We start from the raw sequence: 23,769 nt of genomic DNA on the forward strand, positions 1-23,769 counted from the left end.
GGGCCTGTTTTCACACTCTAAGACTCTACCCAACAACTGCAGTAGTAGAGTCTACTACTCATGCAATGATAATCTTACTCGGTTATAGCGGATACCGTTCCCCTCCCCATGGTCCATTTCCTGTGTTAATGTAACCTGAGAACTGAAGCAAAAATTATAGAGTGGATGACCAGAAGTCATAGCCTCAGAATTAAAGTGCCCTCTTTTAGAAAGAAGTTGAGGAGGAACGTGCGGAAACAGGCCCTTCAGCCCACTGAGCCCATGCCGACCAGCGATCACCCTGTACACAGGTGCTATTCTACACACTGGGGACAATTTACAATCTTTACAGAACCCAATTATCCTACAAGCCTGTAGGTCGTTAGAGTGTGGGAGGAAACGGGAAAACGCAGGCCACGGGGACAACATACAACTAGTCCCCACCAGACTGGCCGGGAAGCTACTGGAATTGGGGCTCAACACCTCCCTGTGTGCCTGGGTCCTGGACTTTCTCACCGCCAGGCCCCAGGTAGTCAAGATGGGAGGGAATACATCGAAGTCCCTCACCCTGAGCACAGGATCGCCCCAGGGTTGCGTCCTCAGCCCCCTATTGTACTCCCTGTATACACATGACTGTGTGGCTAGGTTCAGCTCCAATTCAATAATTAAGTTTGCTGATGACACTGTGGTGGTGGGCCTGATCTCAGACAATGATGAGAAGGCCTACCGGGAGGAGGTGGCTGATCTAGCACTCTGGTGCCAGGAGAACAGCCTCCTCTTGAACATCAAAAAAACAAAGGAGCTGATCATGGACTTTAGGAGGGCACATCATCCGAGGACGTACACTCCATTGAGTATAAATGGGGATCCTGTGGATAGGGTGAACTGTTTTAAATATCTGGGAGTCCGCATCTCTGAGGATATGACATGGTCATCACACGCCTCAGCACTGGTGAGTAAGGCAAGGCAGCGCCTTTACCACCTCAGGCAATTGAGGAAATTCAGAGTGTCTCTGAGGATCCTACAGTGCTTCTACGCAGCGGCGGTGGAAAGCATCTTGTCCAGGAACATTACCATCTGGTTCGGGAATTGCTCTGCCAAGGACAAGAAGGCTCTGCAGAGAGTAGTGCGTTCGGCCGAACGCACTATGGGAACTTCACTCACCCCCCTGCAGGAACTATACAACAGGAGGTGCAACTCCAGAGCAAACACAATCATGAGAGACCTCTTCCACCCCTGCAACGGACTGTTCCAGCCGCTACGGTCAGGCAAACGCCTCCGTTGCCATGCAGTGAGAACGGAGAGGTTGAGAAGGAGTTTCTTCCCAGAGGCAATTCGGACTGTAAACGCCTTTCTCACCAGGGACTAACTCTACAGAACGTTTTTCCTTCTATTATTTATTATGTAAAAGAATATGTGTGTTATGATTGTGTTTATAATTTGTTTGGTTGTTTTGTTGTTTGTCTTTTGCACAAAAGTCCGCGAGCATTGCCACTTTCATTTCACTGCACATCTCGTATGTGTATGTGACAAATAAACTTGACTTGACTTGACATACTCTGTACAGATAGCACACGTAGTCAAGATCAAGCCTAGGTCCCTGGCGCTGTAAGGCAGCAACATTACCACTGCACCAACGTGCCAATCCATCCTGCAATGGTATATACCTCGATTGGTCCCAGTTCCCTATCCAATTGTGGCAGTCTAATTAGCAAAATGTTCAGATACCATCAACACAGCATGAAAACATAGAAAAGGCAGACCCTGCCACCTTCTGGCACAGCAAGGTAAAACTGAAGATAGACACAAAATGCTGGAGTAACACAACGGGCCAGGCAACGTCTCTGGAGAAAAATAATCGGTGAAGTTTTGGGTCGGTAACCTTCTTCAGACTGAAAATAGAGATTGGGGGGAGAGGAATAAATTAGTGGCGAGAAAAGGCAAGAACAGTATTGGGGCTTGCAACAGATGACGATAGGAAGGGTGGGGCCCATAATGGCCCATTGTTGTCTGGGGAATGTGTGATAAGGAGAGGGGTACCAGGATGCAGCTAGTGGATTTGGCCAGGGGAGGAATCAGTGAGGGCTGAATGCAGTAGTTCAGCTGCTGCAGTGAAAGCGGTCGCAGACGCGGAGGGCATATTGTATCGGGGTATCGGCCGACGGCCTGTATAGGTCCGGTAAACGGTGCTCTGGCACTATTCCCTGCTGTTACAAAATGATAGGAGAGAGTGGGTCTAGTGGTATGGAGGCCAGTGGAAGAGAGGATAACGAAGAAAGTGTTGAGAAGGAGTGGGAAACCGTGGGAGCATGGGGTAGTCCCAGGAAGAGCAGCCGTAAAAGAAGGAAAAACAATACTGGTGGATCGGAGAGTGAAGACAAGGAACCAGAAAAGGAAATGTTGTTAAATGTAGTGGTGAGGTTTGAAGGAGAAGGAGGAGTAAAGAAGATAGAGCCATTGAAGCTGACAAAAATAATCAGGGCCCAGGTTGGGGAAGTAAAGTATGCAAGAGTGCTGGAGGATGGAAACATGCTAATAGGGTGCAACAGTGAGGCTCAAGTTGAAAAGGCACTGAAAATGAACAAGATTGACAAAACCAAAATAATCAAAGTAGTGAGAGTGGGAGAACAGAGGTCGGCAGGGTGTAAAGGGGTTATCTATGGAATCTCTCTCAAAGTTAATATGAGTGAACTGGTTCAGGAACTCAGGAAGAGATGTGAATTAATTATGAGTGCCAAAAGAATGATCAAAGGAACAAAGAAAGAGGAAACTGAGTCAGTCCTGGTCGAATTCAAGACAGAAACCCTTCCAAAAGTGGTCCATTTTGGATTCATGCGATATAGCGTAAGAGAGTACGTATCCAAACCAATGAGGTGCTTCAAATGTCAGAAATTTGGGCATATAGCTAAAATGTGCAAGGGGGCGAGGAAATGCGCAAGGTGTAGTGGGGACCATGAATATGGTCAGTGTGGAGAGGGGGTCAGACCAAAGTGCTGTAATTGTGGAGGAGAGCATAGTGTGGCTTACTGGGGCTGTGAGGTGATGAAACGCGAAGCTGTAGTACAAAACATAAGAGTGAAGGAAAAGGTCTCCTATGCAGAGGCAGCAAAGAGGGCTGACTACAAAACAGATGAATGAAAGAAGGATCAGGAGGGAGCAAGATGTGGGCATAATGGAGACAATAAAAGAAAAAGAAAAGAGTATATGGAAAGAAAAGAAAAACCTGGTTATATTTATAGCAGGAGTAATAAATGCGACAGCAGAAGTAAAATCCAAAACAGAAAGGATCCAAATCATTGTAAAGGCTGCAGTCCACCACTTGGGCATGGCAGTATTGAAGTGGGAGGAAATACATGATGGTCTCAGTATCCAGGCGAGCCAAGAGTCAACATGTGTGGGTTAATAATATTAAAGTTAATCCTACAATGGAATGCATGAAGCTTGTTAGCCAATGGGCAAGACTTTAAGCAATTCATAGACAATAGGAAGGAAAAACCAGATGTCGTATGTATCCAGGAAACCTGGTTGAAACCAAGTTTAGATTTTGTTCTATATGATTATGTTGCAGTGAGATGTGATAGGGGAAATGGGGGAGGAGGGGGTTGCGCCACTTTCATTAAAAAAGGGATACCATACAGGGTATTAGGAATTGGGCAGGAACAGGAATATGTGGTAATAGAAGTATGGTCTGAGAGCAGGAAAATAGTGGTAATAAATTACTATAATCCATGTAAGCGATTAGAGGTCAGTAAGTTACAGGAAGTAGAAGGCCAGAGCAAATCTAATGTTATTTGGTGTGGGGACTTTAACGCACATAATACATTATGGGGCAGTGGAAAGTCAGATAATAATGGGCAGGTAATTGAGGAATTATTAAATGATGGAAAGAAGACCAGGGTAGATGTTAGGACAGGGAAGGGGTCTAATCTTACACTTGTTTCTAATCGGATTGCTGCTAAATGTGACTGGGAAGTTTATGAAAAGGTACCATAGGAGGTGATCATCATCCTGTGCTATGCAAAATAAATGTTACTTTAATTATGAGTAAAGAAAACAGAAGTGGACGATGGGTTTTTGGAAAGGCTAATTGGGAGAAATTTAAGGAGGAAAGTGATAGATATGTAAAACCGATACAAGAAGAGACTGATATAGAAAGCTTTGAGAATAAATTGTCAGAAGGTATCAAAAGAGCAGCATTAGTTTCCATACTTAAAAGTAAAGGAAGATCAAAAAGGAAAGCTGTGCCATGGTGGGACAATAAGTGTAAAGAGGTGGTGGTGAATAGAAACAGAGCATTCAGATTATTAAAAAGAACTCATAACTACCAACACATGATTAATTACAAACAGGCTCAGGCAATTGTAAGGAGGACTATAAGACAAACAAAAAGAGCATATTGGAGGAAGTATTGTGATTCAATTGGAAGCACAACACATGTAGGGGAGATATGAGGGATGATTAAAAAAATGGAAGGTGATAAAAGGGAGTGGAGTTATCCCATCCTAACAAATGGAGATCAAACTGTAGTCTCAAATAAAGACAAAGCAGAACTAATGGTTAACACTTTTAGTAGGGTTCACAGCTCCCACAACTTATCAGGTGAAGGAAGAAGAGGTAGGGAAAGAACAAGAGAGGAACATGTTGAGGCCTTACAAAGGAAAGATATCACAGAGGACAAGTACAATATTCCATTTAATTTGGGGGAGCTAAAGAGAGCTCTGGCCAAGTGTAAGAACTCAGCCCCAGGGAAGGATGATAGATGTTTTATCATTATGTAACACATAAGTGAGGAGGGACTCCAAAAGCTACTTGCACTATATAACAAGGTGTGGGAAATAGGGCGAATACCGGAGAGGTGGAAGGAAGCAATCATTGTGCCTATTAGAAAACCAGGGAAAGATGCAAGTAATCCAGTAAATTATAGACCTATAGCTTTAACAGCACACATGTGTAAACTGATGGAAAGAATGGTAAATGAAAGATTAATGCATCTAATGGAAGAAAACTGTATAGTGGCTAATTATCAGAGTGGTTTTAGAAAAGGGAGAGGTACTAATGATCCAGTTCTGTGCTTGGAAGATGATATAAGGAAAGCACAACTCAAAAAATAATCTGTAGTTACCATATTTTTTGATGTGGAGAAGGCTTACGATATGTTGTGGAGAGAAGGTCTTCTAATAAAGCTGCATTTAATGGGAGTAGGAGGAAATATTTTTAACTGGATAACGGATTTTCTCAACGGTAGAAGTATCCAAGTTAAAATAGGGTCAGACATCTCTAGTAAATGTGTAGTCGAGAATGGAACTCCCCAGGGAAGTGCGATAAGCCCGATCCTATTCTCAATCATGATCAATGATATATTTGCAAACATTCAACCAGAGATGGGGCGATCGCTCTTTGCAGATGATGGCAGCCTATGGAGAAGGGGGAGGAATATAGATTTTATCGTGGAAAAAGTACAGCAAGGGATAGCCCAGGTGGAAGAGTGGGGAGGGAAATGGGGTTTTAAATTCTCTATAGAGAAGACAAAGACAATGATTTTCACAAGGAAAAAAATTAAAGAGGATGTCCAGTTAAAACTATACGGCAACAATTTGGAAAGAGTAAAAGATTTCCGTTTCCTGTGGGTTCATTTTGACTCCAGATTAACATGGAGGGTCCACATTACAAAAATAATTTAAAAATGCAAAAAAGCCATCAATGTAATGAGATGCTTGGCAGGTTTAGAGTGGGGAGCAGATGTATTATCTCTTAAACGTATTTATGTATCACTGATCAGATCCAGACTAGAGTATGGCAGTATAGCTTATGGGTCAGCATCTAAGTCAGTGTTGTCCGAGTTGGACAAAGTCCAAGCGGAAGCTCTAAGAATCTGTATAGGAGGTGTGCGGACGTCACCTGTATGTGCACTACAGGTGGAAACTGGGGAGATGCCATTGAGACTGCGCCGCAGACAACTAATGGCTAATTACTGGCTAAGCCTTAAGGATCATGGAGAGAACCACCCAACAAAACAGGTAGTACAGGAATGCTGGGAGAGAGGGGTGGCTCAGGATGGAAGCTTCGGCTGGATTGGAGGAGTTGTGGCAAGGGACATGGGAGTAGAGAACAAAGAGTTCTGCCCTGCAATATTGTGGCCATCTGTGCCAATATGGTTACTGAACATCCCAAAAGTTGATCTGGAGATATGGGAGGAAAAAAGGAGAAACAAAAATTCAGACCTAAAGACAGAATATCATAACCATATAGATAATAGATACAGGGAACACCTCTTAATTTTCACAGATGGATCAAAGGACCCAGTAGCTGAAACAACAGGGGCGGCTGTGGTAGTCCAGGGGATGAATGTTGAGCTTTACAAAAGAACAAATAACTATTTGACAGTATATACAGTGGAACTGTACGCTATTTTGATGGCAGTTCGGTGGATGGAACAGATGCAACCATGTAAAGTATTAATATGTAGCGACTCATTATCTGCAATCCAGAGTATTGGGTCTGGTGCATCCCATAGGCGGCCTGACTTAGTGTATGAAATCCTGCTACTATTAAGCCAAGTGACAAGGAGGGGCAGTGACGTGACTTTGTTGTGGGTCCCAGCACACATTGGTGTTCTAGGGAATGAAAAGGTGGATAAATTAGCAAAGGAGGCTGTAAAAAAAAGAAATATAGATGTAAACTTACAACTATCCAAATCTGAAGGAAAACACATTGTGTGGAAGAAAATAAATCAGGAATGGCAACAATACTGGGAACAGGAGACAAAGGGGAGACGCCTCTATTCGCTACAAAACAGAGTGGGCATTACAGCAAGAAGAGGGGGGAACAGGAGGGAACAGGTAGTATTAACAAGATTGAGGATAGGACACACTCACCTGAACAGCACATTAAAAATATTGGGAAAACACCCTACTGGCCTGCGTGAGGAATGCCATCAGCCAGAAACAGTTGAGCATGCCCTAATTGCATGTAGGAGATATGAGACAGAAAGAGGACTGATGATCATTGAAATGAGGAAAATTGGATTGACAGACATATCAGTAAAGAACATTCTAGAGTGTGGAGGGAAAGGAAAAGGAATAAAGTTGTTGTTTGATTTCTTGAGGGCCTCTGGGCTTATAAAAAGGATATAATGTAAAGACATGAATGAGTACTGTGGAATGAAGCCAGAAGGTGGCAGCAATGCAACATTGTGGATGCCGGCTGCCGTAAAACACCCAAAGAAGAAGAAGAAGAAGAAGAAGAAGATGCGGCTAGTGGAACTGGTGGGACGTCTCAGTTGGTGGAAGGGGAGGGAATGCAGGAGTTACTTGAGATTAGAGAAATCAATATTCATACTGTTGGGTTGTAAGCTGCCCAAGCAAAGTATGAGGTGCTGTTCTTTAATCTATTGGCCTCACAATGACAGCGGAGGAGGCCCAGGACAGAAAGGTCAGTATGCGAATGGGATGGGGAATTAAAACTGAATCCATTCCTGTTGCCTGGTGCTGTAGCAGCCCGACAAACTGCGCCACTATGCCGCAAGATTTTCCATCAACTGGTGGTCCGGCGTCCCATATATAACCCGGACAAAATCACGAGAGGGCACTTGAAATCCCCCCCGGAAGTGCCCGCGCAAATGTGACGCCTGGGCCGGGTGATGCAGCCGATCTCAACCTCATCGGGGCTTCCGCGGCCGATCTGCGGGTCGAGTTTGCCCCCTTGCGGCCGGTGCTCTGGAACTCCGGCCCGGCCCGAGCCGGCAGATCCGTTCCCATAGCCGACTTTACGGGCCGGTATCCCGTGGCAAAACGGATCATGCCAAAGATGATAGAGCGCTGGCCATTGAACTTACTCCGACACCCATGTTGCAGCCGTCGGGTACAGCTCAGCCGTGTAGACAGAAATCATGGCAAAGCCACGCGTGGTGGAGAGTTTCCCATATATATATATATATATTTATATTGCTGGTGATCGATCTATATCTGTCTCTATCTATCTTCCATCTAAAAGGCCCTTGCGCACGGCAGGCGAGATCAGGACACCTAACCCGTACTGTTGCCACGCAACGCCTTCTGGCGATCAAGTAGCAATGTTACAACATTTTGAGATTTTAAAAATCAAGCTTTTAATTTATCCCATCAGATAAAGCATAAAAAGAAGTTTAATTTGACACCTAATTCACTTTCATATCTTCAGTATTAAAAAAGTTATGGCCATTTTCATACTCGGAAATTGGCATCTTGTTCCCTATTGCTTTTTCATTGACTTAACACAAAAGCTGAGATCGAGAACATTTAAAAGCCCATAACTTTATTAAAATTTAAGAGGACTGGAAGAAATTTTCAGTTATTATAGATTGAAGCATTCTGAAACAAATATGAAACAATCTTACTTAGACGACTTGAAATTAAAGCATATAATTATTTAGTTACCTAATTGTAGCTAATTACAAAATTCAATTACTAGATCTAAACATCTATCAATTTCTTAAGAATAGATTAACATTTTTAAATAGCCTAAGTGTCCAAATAACATTCACACAAGAATTCACAATATAACATAATTTTAAAATCTCATTGTCATGGGTTTATTGGCCAACTGGGAGGAATTTAATGTTTAATACCTGTAAATTAATGGCCAAATAAGCTTGCTAGTGGGTTTTTCTGGAACGCGACCATTTGGAACGTTGAGATTGCAGTGATTTTAGTTCCCCATATCGGCAGCAAAAACACTGCCGGTTCCTCGGGGGAAAAAAATCACCGTTTCGCATGTGAATGTGAATTAAAGGCATCTTAAGAAACACTTTTATACATAAAAATAAAATACTTTCTTTTACCTGTCCCCTACATAAAATCCTGCCCCATTATCGGCTTCAGAAGCTGATTTTAAAATCACTCCAGCGATTAACTTGTCGGGCAAATTAAAACAAAAAAACACACAGAACGGCCGTCGGAATGATTCTTTAGCAAAATCTTGCACTCCAACAAAATATAATCCAGGACCAGGTTGGGAAAAAAAACGCATTTTAACCTCGCCCCCCCCCCCCCCCCCCCCAAATTCACCGAACGGCAGTCGGAACGATTATTCAGCATTAGGTAGCAGCCCGAGAAAATGTATCTCGGACAGGCAGGAGAAAACGGCATTTTAATCCCGCCGCCACCCCCCTCCCTCCTCAAAGGCGCCAAAGTCGCGCACTTAGCCAGTGACAGAACTGCAGCGCCGTTGAAGGTAAGTTTTGTAACATACCCACTGGGTCAATGTCAGTGTTGGTTCATAGCATTTAATAGATTGCTCCACAAAGAGAAAATTTCTTGGGAATTTAAAGTAATGGGATGCAAGGAAGCCATTAAATGTTCATATCTTTTTTTTAATAATGTCTTTTAATAATGTCTTAGAGAAAAGGTCCAGTAATTTGGTTTCACAAAACTTTAGAAGAATCATCAAATCCTATTCCGTGCAGAAGATCTGAACATTTCATTGTGAGCACCAGGTATCCCAGTTTAATTCTGTATCTTAACAGAAGTTACCACTTTTGGAGTTGTTATCGTTGTGCTGCAAGGTTCCCCAGGGTGGAATTGTCAAACATTAGGTGACATTACGCTTAGTTTAGTGATACACACTAGGAACAATTTACAATTTTACCGAAGCAAATTAACCTACAATCCTGCATGTCTTTGGAGTGTGTGAGGAAACCGGAGCACCCAGAGAAAACCCACGGGGAGAATGTACAAACTCTGTACAGGCAGCACCCCATAGTCAGGATCGAACCCGGGTTTCTGGCTCTGTATGGCAGCAACTCTACTGCTGCACCACTGTGCTACCTGAATGGGGGTAGTTCAAACTAACCTACAAACCTGTACATCTTTGGAGTGTGGGAGGAAACCAGAGCATTCGGAGAAACCCACGCGGTCACAGGGAGAATGTACAAACTCTCTACAGACAGCACCCATAGTCAAGATCTAACCCGGGTCTTTGGTGCTGTAAGGCAGCAACTGTACTGCTGTGCCATGGTGCCATCTTGGGAGGTGATAGAAGTAGTTGGGAACATGATTTTGATGAGGGGAATAGAAGACTATATGCCCAAGTTTGTGGATGATATGAAAATAGGTCGAGGGTAAGGTAGAGAAAGCAGAGTTTCTGCAGAAGGATTTGGACAGGTTGGGAGCGTGGGCAGGTAAGTGGCAGATGAAATATAGTGTAACAAAGTGTGGAGTCATGCATTTAGGTAGTAGGAATAAAGCTGTAGATTAATTTATAAATAGGGAGAGAATCCAGAAATCGGAGGTGCAAATGGACTTGGGATTGCTGGTGAAGGTTTCCCAAAAGGTAATATTCAACTTGAATCGGTAATAAAAAAGCAAACGCAATGCTAGCATTTATTTCAAGAGGGCGTATACAAAATCAGGGATGTAATGCTGAGGCTCTTTAAGGCCCTGGTCAGGCCACATTTTGAATATTGTATGCAATTCTGGGCACCATATCTGAGGAACGATGTGCTGGCTCTGTAGAGGGTCCAAAGCAGGTTTACAGGAAACAAAGAGGCATGTAGGAAATATTTAGCAGATTAGGCAGTGTAGGAAGAGGGAGCAAGTGGATAAGTCATAGGAGCAGAATTAGGCCATTTGGTCCATCTACTCTGCCATTCAATCACAGCTGATCTATCTTTCTCTCCTAACCCCATTCTCCTGCCTTCTCCCCATAACCCCTGACTAATCAAGAATCTGTCAATTTCCAACTTAAAACATCCATTGACTTGGCTTCCACAATGAATTCCACAGATTCAATCTCCTGACTAAAGAAATTTGCCCTCATCTCCTTTGAGCAAATCAGAGTTAATACGATGGATGGATAACATCAGATCAGGCAAAACATTCAACAATCAAAAAAAGATCAACTATTTGTGGTTTAGAGTCTAACCATCCATGGCATTGTTAGAACTGCCAGGATGGATGTTAAGCAGAAAGATTAAGGTTCAGTAAAGTTACAGGTTAATATCTCAAGCACAATAATTTCAGTTTTGCACTTTGGGCTATGTTGCAGAACAAGATTAATTATTATTTGTCTAGGTGGACATGAGCCGAGAGGAAACATTGAAATGCACTGGCAGATACTGCAGATGCTGGTTCATAAAAACAGACACGAAGTGCTGGAGTAACTTACCGGGTGCCGGCAGCATCTCTGGAGAACATGGAAAGGTGATACTTTGCGTTGCGACCTTTCTTCAGGCAGATTGCGGTGGGGAGAGGGTGAAAACTGGAAGAGAGGAAGGGCTGCACAAAGCCTGACGAGGGATAGGTGGATAGATGCAATGAACAATAAATAAATGACCACCTGATTATCAAACATCCCCCCCCCCCCCCTTCTAAACTGTATCCACCTATCACCCGTCGGTGATATCCTGCCCCGAATTCCTTATATTCTCTTTGCAGGACCTCATCTCTTTTCCTATATCGTTGGATCAATGTGGATTAATATGGATCTTCAACATGGATGATGACCTCTGACTGCTCACCCTCTCCTCTCAGAATGTCCTTGGCCACTCGGGGACATTGTTGACCCTAGCATCAGGGGGGCAACGCACCATCCTGGAGCCTTGCTTGCAGCCACAGAACCTCATGTCCATACCCCTGACCATAGAGTTCCCTTTCACTTTCACTCGACTGGACTTAGGCCTCCTCGGAGTGGGTTTTCTCCGGGTGCTCCAGTTTCCCCCCACATTCCAAAGACCGGTTAATTAGTTTTGGTAAAAATGGTAAACTATCCCTAGAACTATCCCTAGTGTGTACGATTGTGCTCGTGTACGGTGTGATCGCTAGTCATCGCAGACTTGGTGGGCTGAACGGCCTGTTTCCGTATTGTATCTCTAAACTAAATTAAGGGTAATGTCCCCTAATGTTGAACAATTCCTAAGACTAGAGGGCGTAGCCTTAAGATGAGAGAGGCAAACTTTAAACAAAATGCATGGGGCAAGTTTTATTTTACACAGAGTGCGGTGGGTGCCTGGAATGCGCAGCTGAGGGTAGTTGTGGGTGCAGAGAGGATAGTGGCATTTAGGACTTTTAGATAGGCACATGCATATGCAATGAATGGAGGGTTATGGATCAAGTGCAGGCAGAGGAGCATTAGTTTAACTTGGTATCATGTTTAGCATGGAGATTGTGGGCTGAAGGGCCTGTTTCTGTGGTACGCTCCCTCTTTGGTCTATTGCCAATAAGTTCCACATTCGATAAAATTATAATTGAAAAAAGGTGCCCAATATAATGACCTGTTTCTAACTTTAAAACAGAAGAGGAGTTTGAACCAAAACAGAGGAATGGAACAGAAACAAGAGTTGACCACAGAAAGCATTGACTGTAGGAAACCATCACACTGGGTAGATGTCAAGGGTTGGTTCATAGCATTTAATAAATTGCTCTACAAAGAGGAAAATATCCAAGGAATATAAAGTAATAGAATGTAAGGAAGGCGCAAAAAGTTCATGTCATTTTTTAAAATAATGTCATAGAGAAAAGGTCCAGTAATTTGGTTTCGTGAAACTTTGGAAGAATCATCAAATCCTATTCCGTGCAGAAGATTTGATCATTTCACTGTGACCACCAGGTATCAGTTTCATTTTGTATCTTAACAGAAGAAGTTGCCACTCATGAAGATGTTGGTGTCTGACCCAAACGTCAATGAATTCCTCAGTCCCTTGGCTGCTGGTGAAGATCTGTGCTCAAAGCATTTCCTCTGAAAATTACCACATTGTTTTCTCTGGTTTGTTGAATCAGTGAGAACCTCTACACCTGTATATGAACAAAATAAGTCATGAATCATGGACATACTGGCACCTTTCCTTTTAACCCTGTTCAAATGTATAATTTATTTCAAGTCAGGGAAGTTTTAATTCAACAAAGTTCAGTTCCAGAGTTTATCATCATGGGCTGTGTGTTTGCAACAATGCATTGTTGTGACACAGATTGCTGGCATGTGGGATACCTGCACACGAGTTTTTACCAAACTGTCCCGTGCATTACTTGAAAGCATTATATAATCAAATCTATATCCATCTATCTATCTATATATATACTATTAAAACTGTGTGTGTTTGTGGATGTATGTCAGATTCGGCCTTTGATTCCTTGGTCCGCCAAAACTACACGCTGAAACAGATTTTTTTCCATTTCGCTAGCTAATTCACTTTTACATTCACTCATGCACTCCTCAAAACATTTGGACACTTTTATGTACACATTTTTTAATAAAATCCCCCCCCCCACTCACTCATTTTGTCGCCTCCTGCTGGCCAGCGACCATAATGGCTGCTGACGCCCGGCTCTGCTCGAAAACCGGCGACATTTTTCCCAACCGCTGGTGCCCGGCCCGGCTCTGTCACGCTGCCTCAAGCCAAACATCGGATGTTCAACCGCTGCTTTTCGCCCTTGGGCAAAAAGCAGCGGGGGAACAGCCAGCATGACAGAGCCGGCATGTCAGAAGCTTGTAGTGGAGCCTACCAGGGAAAAGGCAATTCGGATGTGCCGGTATTGCAGCTAAACAAAGGGGACTACAGAGGCATGAGCTGGCGGAAAGGGACCCTAGCAGGGATAATGATGGACCAGCAATAGCAGAAATTTCTAGGAATAGTTTGGAAGATGCAGACCGTTTCAATCAAAAGAGGAAGAAAGATTCTAGGGAGAGAAAGAGGTAACCAAGGCTGACAAGAAAAGTCAAGGACAGTATAAAACTAAAAGAGAAGGCATATCACATTGCAAAGATTAGTGAGAAGCCAAAGGATTAGGACGATTTTAAAGAACAACAGAAGGAAACTAAAAAGGCAATCTGGGGAGAAAAGATTTAATACGAAGGTAAGCTAGCCAATAATATATAAGAAAATAGCAAGAGTTTCTTCAATTATATAAAGTGGAAGAAAGAGGCAAGAATGGACTTTGGACCGCTGGAAAATGATGCAGGAGAAGTGATAATGGGGAATAAAGAAATGGCAGAAAAGTTTAATAACTTTTTTGCATCAGTCCTCACAGTGGAAGAGAAGTGCAACTTGCCTGAGATTTAAGAGAGTTGGGGTGGAAATTAGTGGAGCGGTGATAACTAGGAAGAAGATGCTTGGGAAACTGAAAGGGCTGAAGGTGGCTATCACCTGGACCAGGTAGACTGCACCCTGGAGTTCTGAAAGAGGTGGCTTTAGAGATTGCGGAGGAATTGATAAAGATATTTCAAGAATCATTACTCAAGAGTGGTTCGAGATGATTGGAAAATTGCCAATATTACCATGCTGCACAAGAAGGGAGCAAAGCAGACTAGTAGTAAATATTCACGGTTACAGTGGCACAGCGGTGGATTTGCTGCCTTAGAGCGAATGCAGCACTGGAGACCCGGGTTCGATCTTGACTATGGCTGTTGTCCGTACTGAGTTTGTACATTCTCCCCGTGATCTGTGTCGGGTTTTCTCCGAGATCTTCTGTTTCCTCCCACACTCCAAAGACATACAGATTTGTAGGTTAATTGGCTTGGTAAATGTAAAAATTGTCGCTCGTAGGTGTAGGATAGTGTTAATGTGTGGGGATCACTGGTCAGCGCGGACCCGGTAAGCCTAAGGGCCTGTTTCCGCGCTATATCTTGAAATTAAACTAGGCCGGTTAGTCTGACTTTGGTGGTGGTTGTAGAGTCCATAATAAAGGATGAGGTTACGGAGTACTTAGAAGTTCACGATAAAGTATGCCAAAGCCAGCATGGCTTTGTGAACATGCTGAAGTCAGCATGGTCTTACCTGACAAATTTGCTGAATGAAGCAAATAACAGGACAGACAAAGGATAGTCGGTAGATGTTGTATACCTAGATTTTCAGAAAGCTTTTGATAAGGTGCCACATGGGAGGCTGCTAAGGAACATGAGAGCCCATGGTATCAAAGGGCAGATACTGGCATAGATATCAGGTTGGCTGGATGGCAGAAGGCAAAGCGTGGCTTTCTGGATGGCTGCCAGTGACTAGTGGATTTCCGCAAGGCTCGGTGCTGTGGTCGCTGCTCTTCACGTTTTATATTAATGATTTGGATGAGGGGATTGAAGGCATTGTGGTCAGGTTTGTGGATGATACAGAAATAGGTGGAGGGGAAGGTAGTGTAGGGAAAGCAAGGACTCTGCAGAACGACTTGGACAAGTTGAGACAGTGGGTAAGTGGCAGATGGCATACAGTGTAGAAAAGTGTGGAGTCATGCATTTTGGTAGGAATAAAAGCGTAGGTTCTTTTCTAAATGGGGAGAGCATCCAGAAATCATAGGTGCAAAGGGAATTGGGACTGCTGGTGCAGGATTCCCAAAAAGTTAATTTACAAGTAGAATCAGTAGTAAAGGAAGCAAAGGCAATGTTAGCATTTATTTTGAGTGGGCTTATATACAAAACCATGGATGTAATGCTGTGCCTCTATAAGATGCTGATCAGGCCGAATTTGGAATATTATGAGCAATTTTGGGCACCATATGTGAGGAAGGATGTGCTGGCTCTGGAGAGGATCCAGAGGAGGTTTACAAGAATTATCCCAGGAATGAGTAGGTTAACATATGATGAGAGTTTGACAGCACTGGGTCTGTACTCGCTGGAGTTTAGAAGAATGAGGGGGACCTCATTGAAATGTACAGAAGAGTGAAAGGCTTGGATAGAGTAGATGTGGAGAGGATGTTTCCACTAGTGGGAGAGTCTAGGTCTAGAGGTTATAGCCTCAGAATTAAAGGACGTTCTTTTAGGAAGGAGATGAGGTGGAATTTCTTTCATCAGAGGGTAATGAATCTGTGGAATTCTTTGCCACAGAAGGCTGTGGAGGGCGTCACTGGATAGATTTAAAGCAGAGATAGATAGTTTCTTGATTAGTACGGGTGTTAGAGGTTATGGGGAGAAGGCAAGAGAATGCGATTAGGAGGGAGAGATATATCAGCTGTGATTGAATGGTAAAGTAGACTTGATGGGCCGAATGGCCTAATTCTACTCTGATCACATAATCTTATAATGTAGACTTGAGCGTTGTCAATTTGATCATGTTATTTTTAAGAAAGGAAGAGAATGATAAAGACCACATTGACTTACCATTTCATATTTTGCATTTGATCAATTGTATCTGGTAGAGGAATATTGAATGTTTCTGGCAGAAACACGACCACAATTGCTGAGAACACCATCAACACCCCCATCACAATAAGCGGCAGGTTCTCTTGATAAATACCTGTGAAAAGAAAGCAAATCTCCCTGAAGAAAAATCAACAAATTAACATAAAAAGCCAAATTTATTAATGCAACCAAGGTCAATGTGAAATCAAATGTACGTCACAAAATGTATATTCAAGTAATTTCCATGATAGACACAAAATGCTGGAATAACTCAGTGTACAGGCAGCATCTCTGGATAGAAGCTCCGGGCCGCGGGGTGTGCTCGACCTGTCCCGACGTCGGCGTTCCGACCAGAGAGTTTGAACATCGGGCCGTCCGTAGCGGTGACCACGGAGGGTCAGGGCCCCGACCACGGGTGAACAAGGGAGGAGCAGGAAGAGGAGAAGGACTGTCTGAACTGTATTGTCTTCCACCACAGTGAAGAATGCTGTGATGGATGTCTGTAGAATTACATTGTGCATGGTATCCTTTTTTAATTGTAACGCTGCATGGTAAATTACATTTCACTGCACCTTATGGTGCATGTGGCAAATAAATTTGAACAAACTTGAATGAATGGGTGGCGTTTTGGGTCGAGGCCCTTCTTCAGACTGAGTCAGGGGAGAGGGAGACACAGTGGTAAGGAAGGTTAAGATGTGAAAATGAGACATCAAAAGAGAAGTAAATCAAGGAACGTGGCGATTAGATCATTGTTAGCTGGGAGAAGGTGAGAACAAAGCAAACAAAGATAAAATGTAATCTGGGGACAGTCAGACTGGCCGGAGAACTGTGAAGGTGGAGGGAATACAAAGGATAATAGATAAAAGATAAAAGATAATATTTAAGTATCTCAAGTATTACAAACACCAGGAATATAAAATATAAAGATAATATACTCCTATAGTGACAGAGAACCACAGACAAAGCCTAAAAATAGACATGGAATGCAGCAGTGATGACACCCAAGTTTCCAGAACTTCATTGATGGTGTTATAGCGTGCACCCACCGTGGTACCAGAAAATTGGATCTACTGTCAACTAAGTTAGACTTGTGGATAATCATTTTATTCTCTAATCAAGACTTAGTTCGTTACCTAATTAATATTTCGGTAACCTCCCTTCTGCATTGAAAACCAAGTTTTATGGTTGCATCCAATGTCTTATACAACTGTTACATAGTATCCCAACTTCTACATTCAGTACCTTGACTGATGAAGGCCAATGAACCAAAAGCTTAGTGTGTAGGAAGGAACTGCAGATGCTGGTTTACACCGAAGATGGACACAAAATGCTGGAGTAACTCAGGCAGCAACTCTGGAGAAGGAATGGGTGACATTTCGGGTCAAGACCCTTCTTCAGACTGAGAGTCAGGGAAGAGGGAGACATAAAGATATGGGTGGGTAATGTGTGATTATGTCAGATCAAAGCAGACGATGATAAGGAAATGTAGAATGGTTCATTGCTAGCTGAGGGGAATGTGATAAGGAGGCATACAATCAATAAAATTAATCAGGACAGTGAAACGTCAGAGAACTAGGGTGGGGGAGGAACAGGGAGAGAGGGCAAGCAAGTTAGAGAAATCAGCTTTCTTTACTACCTTAACTACCTGTGATCTATGTTGGGATAATGTCAAAATTCCTTATATTCTACAAGAATAGTGCGGCATGGTGGTGCAGCGGTAGAGTTGCTGCCTTCCAGCGCCAGAGACCCGGGTTAGATCCTGACCACGGGTCCTATCTGTATGGAGTTTGTACGTTCTCGCCGTGACCTGCGTGGGTTCTCTCTGAGAATTTTGATTTCCTTCCACACTCCAAAGACGTAAAGGTTTGTTGGTTAATTGACTTAGGTAAAATTGTAAATTGTCCCTTGTGTGTGTAAGATAGTGTTCGTGTATGGGGATCGCTGGTCGGTGCAGACTCGGTGGGTCGAAGGGCCTGTTTCCGAGATGTACCTCTATATGAAAAAAACAAAAAATCCAGAGGTGTCATTGTTGCCTTACCAAGTAAAACAATGTAAGGTGCAATAATGCCACCAATTCTGGAAGCCATTGAACTCACTCCAACACCTGTGTTTCTCAATGGGGTTGGATACAGTTCGGAGGTGTAGACAAATATCATGGCAAAAGCACATGTGGCTCCCAGTTTTCCAATTAACACCAGCACTGTAGAAACTATTGAATGATCTAGAAAAAGCAGAAAGAGCTGTATTAATGCTTTCGGTTTGCAAGCGACAAGCTGTGTGGATCTGTCACAAATGTAACACAGACCTCAGTTTTCCCCAGTTCAGTTCAGTTCAGATTAGTTTATTGTCACTAGGTGCAGTGAAAAGCTTTTGTTGTGTGCTAGCCAGTCAGTGGAATGATGATACATGATTACCATTGAGCCATTTACAGTGTATAGATACATGATAAGGGATTAACGTAGAGGAGTTTAAGGAGATCACAGTTCATGTAATAAATGTTGCTGTTGGAGTAGAGGAAGATAACACTAGTGCATGGGGTTATCGCTGGTCGGCATGGACTTGGTGAGCCATAGGCCCTGTTTCCACACTGTATCTCTAAAGTAAAGTGCAGAGTGAAATCTAAAGGGTTGTTCACGATTATCACACTAGGATCACTGTAGGAGCAGTGTAAAACTTACTTGTTGGTATGTTCATGAAGAGCAGAACACCTCCACTCAGAGCAAGAATGCCTGCATGGCTGAGCCTGCGTGGACATTTCCGGAGTAGAAGCCACGCTGCGATATAACCCGGAATCTCAATGGCACCAAAGAGGAAACAATTCAGATAGTTGTTGCCATGGAGATTGGGTACATTCAGAGACAGACCATAGTATCCAATTGCTACAATCATCCTGTCAATTAAAAGGCAAAATAGTTCTTGTCAAACACTTGTTTTTAATGTTCTCCCAACCTGCTTTTGTTGTCTTGTAGCATCTCATTGTCTGTAACTCATTTTCACCTAGCCCACAGCCAACAATGTTTCCGTCATCATCGTTACCTGTATTGTACGCAATACTCCAAATGTGGCCTAACCAAAGTCCTATAGAGCTGTATTGTGACTTCCTGACAAAGCCCCTCACAATAGAAATAGAAATAGAATGCTATTTATTGTCATTCAAACCTGGGTTTGAACGAAATGTCATTTCTACAGTTGTTTACATTACAAAACAATCTAAGACCCACACTTAACATAGTTTACATAAACATCCATCACAGTGAGTCTCCAACATCTCCTCACTGTGATGGAGGCAAAGTCTTTATCTCTTCCTTTTGTTCCTTCTCCCACGGTTCAACAGTCCAACTGCAGTGTCGAGGCGAACTGGGGCTCCGATGTTAAAGCCCCCGGCGGGCGATGGTAAGTGCTGAGGCCGTTTAAGCCACGCCGGGCAATGTTAGGCCCCGGCTCCATGTCCTTAAACCCATGATTCCAGCAGAAGAAGTCGCCGTTGCGGAGCTCGGAAAAGCGGTCTTCCACCAGGGACCTGCGAGCTCCCGATGTTCCCGTCCACCAGGTCTGCGGCCGGTGCCTCCGAACTCCAAAAGTTGGGTCCCAGCCGCACGCCACCACAGCTCTTCCCGCTCCGAAGTTGGCCAGCTCCGCGATGTCAGTTCCGCAGGCTCTGCAACTGGAGCCCTCAGGTTAGTCCCGGCTGGAGGTCACCGCCAGCTCCACGATGTTAGGCCCAACGACATCCGAGACCCGACAGGGAATAGTCGGGTCTCCGCACAGGGAAGAGATTTAAACGGTTTCCCCCACAGCCCCCCCCCCCCCCCCCCCACCACCCCCCACATATACACAGTTAAAAAAAATAATTGAAAAAAACTAACTCAAAGACATACGTTTAATAATGAAGGCAAGCATACCATACGCCATCTTTACCACCCTATCTAATTGTGCTGCCATCTTCACTGAGCTATGAACCTGGACTCCTGCGTCCTTCTGTATATGAATGTTGTTAGGGGTCTTGCTATTAACTATATTTTCACCTTACAACCTCACAAAATGCAACACCTCCCCGTCTCTCGGGCTAAACTCCAATTGCTATATCTCTTCCAATTTCTGCAATTGATCCATATCCATTATATCTTCTGACATTCTTCCTCACAGTCTGCAACTATGCCAATTTTGGTGTCATCGGTAAAATTACTCACCAACCCATCTACATTTACATCCAGGTTATTTATTTACATCACAAACATCAGAGGTCCCTGCACAGATTATGGTTTGTAGGTTAATTGGCCTGTATATTGCCCCTAGTATGTAGGGAGTGGATGAGAAATTAGATAATACAGAACTAGTGTGAACAGGTGATTGATGGTCAGCATGGATTTGGTGGGCAGAAGGGCCTGTTTCCATGCTGTATTTCTAAACTAAGTCCTTGTCGACCAACGATCACCCATACACTAATTCTGTTATGCCAGCTTTGCATCCTGCACAGTAGGGACAATTTACAAATTTACAGAAGCCAATTAACCTACAAACCAGCACTCTTTGGAATGTGGGAGGAAACCGGAGCACTTGGAGAACGTACAGACCACGTTCAGACAGCATCTGTAGTCAGGATCGAACCTGGGACTCAGGCCCTGTGAGACAGCAACTCCACCGCTGCGCCGATAAAAGAACATATTCCTCACAGATATTTTTTAATAAACACGTCTGAATATTCTTCTTGAATCTCATACTTACCATATGAGTGCGGTAATGACTGTGATGGCTAGGATATTGGGAGATGTTATCAATTGAGTAACTGGAACAGATTTTACTTGTTTATTCTGTACATGTTCAAGCTGGAAGAAAAAACAGAAGATTCAACATTGCATCAGCTCAGCGAAAAGTGTCAGTTCTATTATTCACATCTCCTGATTCATATTGGGCATGGGAAGGTTCAGAAACTGATTATTCATAGTTTATTCTGTGAGGTTGTGAATGAATGAATGAATGAATGAATGTATATGAATGAATGAATGAATGTATGAATGTGTGAATGAATGTGCGAATGAATGTGTGAATGAATGAACGAATGTGTGAATGATACTTCATTGTCACACGTGACAAGTCACAGTGATATTCTTTGTTTTGCGCAACCAAAGTATGCAAAGAGTTGCCACATAAAGGGCGCCAACAAAGGTGCAAAGTATCCCACGCTAGGTCCTCCTTTGTTAAACCCCCCGTCCCCCCACGCACCTCACTGTGGTTCCCCCACGCTGGGTCTTCCTTTGTTCTTGGATACAACTTGTATATAGCTCTGTATACAGTCTGTGTGTATATGTGTGTGTGGGGGGGTGGGGGGGGGGTGAGAGAGGGGGGGGGGGAAACATTTTAAATCTCTCCCTGCACTGGAGACCCGACCTTTTTTCGTCGGGTTTCCGTTGTTTCCAACAGGAAGAAGCCGGGACTTGGTGTGCTACGACTCACCATCGCCCGTCGGGGTTGATTGAACAATGTTGCACCCAAACATTGTAAAGACGGCGGCACCGGGAGCCCGCGGCTCCCTGACTTAAAAACGGCTTGACGCCCATCTCCTGGAAATCTCAGCAACGTTCATCTTCCCCAAACTGCTAGCAAATGCCGCCTAGTTGAAATTGAATTTCAATCCAATGAAATCTGTGGCTTTATAAAAATGTGCTGAACTTTCTCCTACATTTACATTCAAATTAGTCCCTAATGTACAGATCCAAAATGGATTCTTGGTTAATGGTGCAAACTTCATAAATAAAGCTGAAATGTAATTAAAATGTTGGTAAAAATGTGCAATTTTTAAACACATGTGGATATAAGGAACTGCAGATGCTGGTTTACAAATAAAAGACACAAAGTGCTGGCGTAATTCAGTGGATCAGGCAGCATCTCTGGAGAACATGGATCGCTGGAGAATTTCTTACAAATGATTGTTTTAGTAGTGGATCTGCTCTCCAGTATTGGTTAACCTTTGTGAAGATAAATTCTTACATCCAATCATTTTGTAGATTTTGACATTTGTGTATCACACAAGGGGCAGCATGGTGGCACAGCAGTAGAGTTGCTGCCTTACAGCGCCAGAGACCCGGGTTCAATCCTGATTACGGGCGCTGTTTGTACGTTCTCCCTGTGACCGCATTGGTTGTCTCCGGGTGCTCCAGTTTCCTCCCATACTCCAAAAACATAAAGGTATGTAGGCTAATTGTCATTGTTAAATTGTCCCTAATGTGTAGGATAGTGCTAGTGTACGGGGTGATTGGTGTTTGGCGAGGACTAGATATTCCAAAGGGCCTGCTTCCACACTATCTCTAAAGCTTAAAGTAAAGTCTAACTCAAAACCTCAATATTTTTCCGTTCTCAATATTACAAGAGAGCTGTTTTCCACTAATAAATGTCTATAGGATAAAGCCCATGGGAAAATGGCAAGAATTGGAGAGAATTAATGAAGCAATCTTGCTAATGATCTGAGAGTGATCCTATGTAATGTATATCTATAACGCTGAGAACTACATTCGGCATTCTGTATCTTTGCTCTACCTAATGTGCTTGAATTTGGTTTGATTGTATTGATGCATAGCATTATCTGACTTGATTGGATAGCAGACAAAACAAAACATTTCACCGTACTTCCATACACCCTACAATAATAAACCTGAACCTGTCTTATCATGGAACGAGCAAATGTGATCTTATCTCCAAATTACTGCTTATAAAGGAGGTCAACATGAGCTGTGTGTCGTAACTTCTCACTGGATAAAATTATCTTTGGTTTGTTTTATTAGCAGTAATTTGGAGATAAGACCACATTTGAAATTGTGGAAATCGCTGTGCAGGCTCATTGGGCTGAAAAGCTTGTTTTCCACACTAAATGAAATGGGGGGGAGAGGGGGGGGGGGGGGGGGGGAGTGGGGGGGGGGGGGGGGGGGGGGGGGGGGGGGGGGGAGAGGGGGGGGAGAGGGGGGGGGGGGGAGAGAAAAAACTCAATAACGTGAGTGACCATGAATGAGGGACTTACCTGCAAGCCAGCCAGGAAACCCGTTTGACCGGAGCCCTTAATGACCTGACCCATTTAAATCTTTCCCATCCATCAATACATCCAATTAGTTCAAATGGTTATTGCACCCGCATCAGACAGCTTTAAGAAATTCTCAGTGAATACCTTCAGTAATATTTGAAGGTCAAATCACAATTGGTGACACATCGTGTTAATACGATGTTAATAGAGACATTTAACAAGCGCTTAACAGCGACACCCCCACTGTCTTGCAGAAAGTGGAGGTTTTAATATATTTTTATTTCAACGAATTTTAAAATTTGGATTACAAAACATGGGGAGGATTGTCCCCCACCTCTCAAAACATGGGAGGGACGTGTCCCCCCACACCGGGATTTCCGCTCATGCATGACAACACTATCCAACACATCAGGGATAAATTACAATTTTACCAAGCCAATCAAGCTACAAACCTGTAGTGTGTTTGGAGTGTGGGAGGAAACCGGAGCTCCCGGAGAAAACCATGCAGGTCACGGGGAGAATGTATAAACTCCATACAGACTGCACCCATAGTCAGGATCAAATCTGCACCACAATGCCGCCCTATTTGTGCAGTTGTTATAACACAGCTGCATATTTGTCAGAATGTTCAGGTTTACATTATTAAATTTCTAATGATCGATTAACTTGGTGAAGACTTGTCATCTGAAAACAAGTGGATA

At 43.4% G+C, this 23,769-nt stretch overlaps 2 protein-coding genes across 8 annotated transcripts in view; one reads left to right on the plus strand and one right to left on the minus strand.

Moving 5' to 3' along the window:
* On the plus strand, positions 1-16,904 carry LOC129701820 (uncharacterized). 7 transcript variants are annotated; one of them, XM_055643290.1, is made up of 3 exons: positions 1-7,410; positions 11,028-11,156; positions 12,590-13,040. In XM_055643290.1, exon 1 carries the CDS (start codon positions 2,197-2,199, stop codon positions 3,115-3,117), a length of 921 nt encoding a protein of 306 aa, XP_055499265.1. In that variant the 5' UTR covers positions 1-2,196; the 3' UTR covers positions 3,118-7,410; positions 11,028-11,156; positions 12,590-13,040. The 7 variants fall into 7 exon arrangements, with proteins under 7 accessions (XP_055499265.1, XP_055499260.1, XP_055499262.1 ...); XM_055643285.1 differs by having other exon boundaries at positions 3-7,410; XM_055643287.1 differs by having other exon boundaries at positions 3-7,410; positions 12,593-13,040.
* The window catches only part of LOC129701819 (solute carrier family 22 member 4-like), a 21,860-nt gene continuing 10,753 nt past the window's right edge, over positions 12,663-23,769 (minus strand). Inside the window, exons 6-10 of the mRNA XM_055643283.1 lie at positions 20,782-20,882; positions 18,735-18,946; positions 18,095-18,277; positions 16,036-16,171; positions 12,663-12,746 (exon numbers count right to left, since the gene is read on the minus strand). Coding sequence (XP_055499258.1) covers positions 12,728-12,746; positions 16,036-16,171; positions 18,095-18,277; positions 18,735-18,946; positions 20,782-20,882 — 651 coding nt within the window. The 3' untranslated portion in view covers positions 12,663-12,727. The remainder of the gene's footprint in view (positions 12,747-16,035; positions 16,172-18,094; positions 18,278-18,734; positions 18,947-20,781; positions 20,883-23,769) is intronic.

The sequence above is a fragment of the Leucoraja erinacea genome, chromosome 11 (assembly GCF_028641065.1).
Source record: "Leucoraja erinacea ecotype New England chromosome 11, Leri_hhj_1, whole genome shotgun sequence".
Taxonomy (NCBI): Eukaryota; Metazoa; Chordata; class Chondrichthyes; order Rajiformes; family Rajidae; genus Leucoraja; species Leucoraja erinaceus.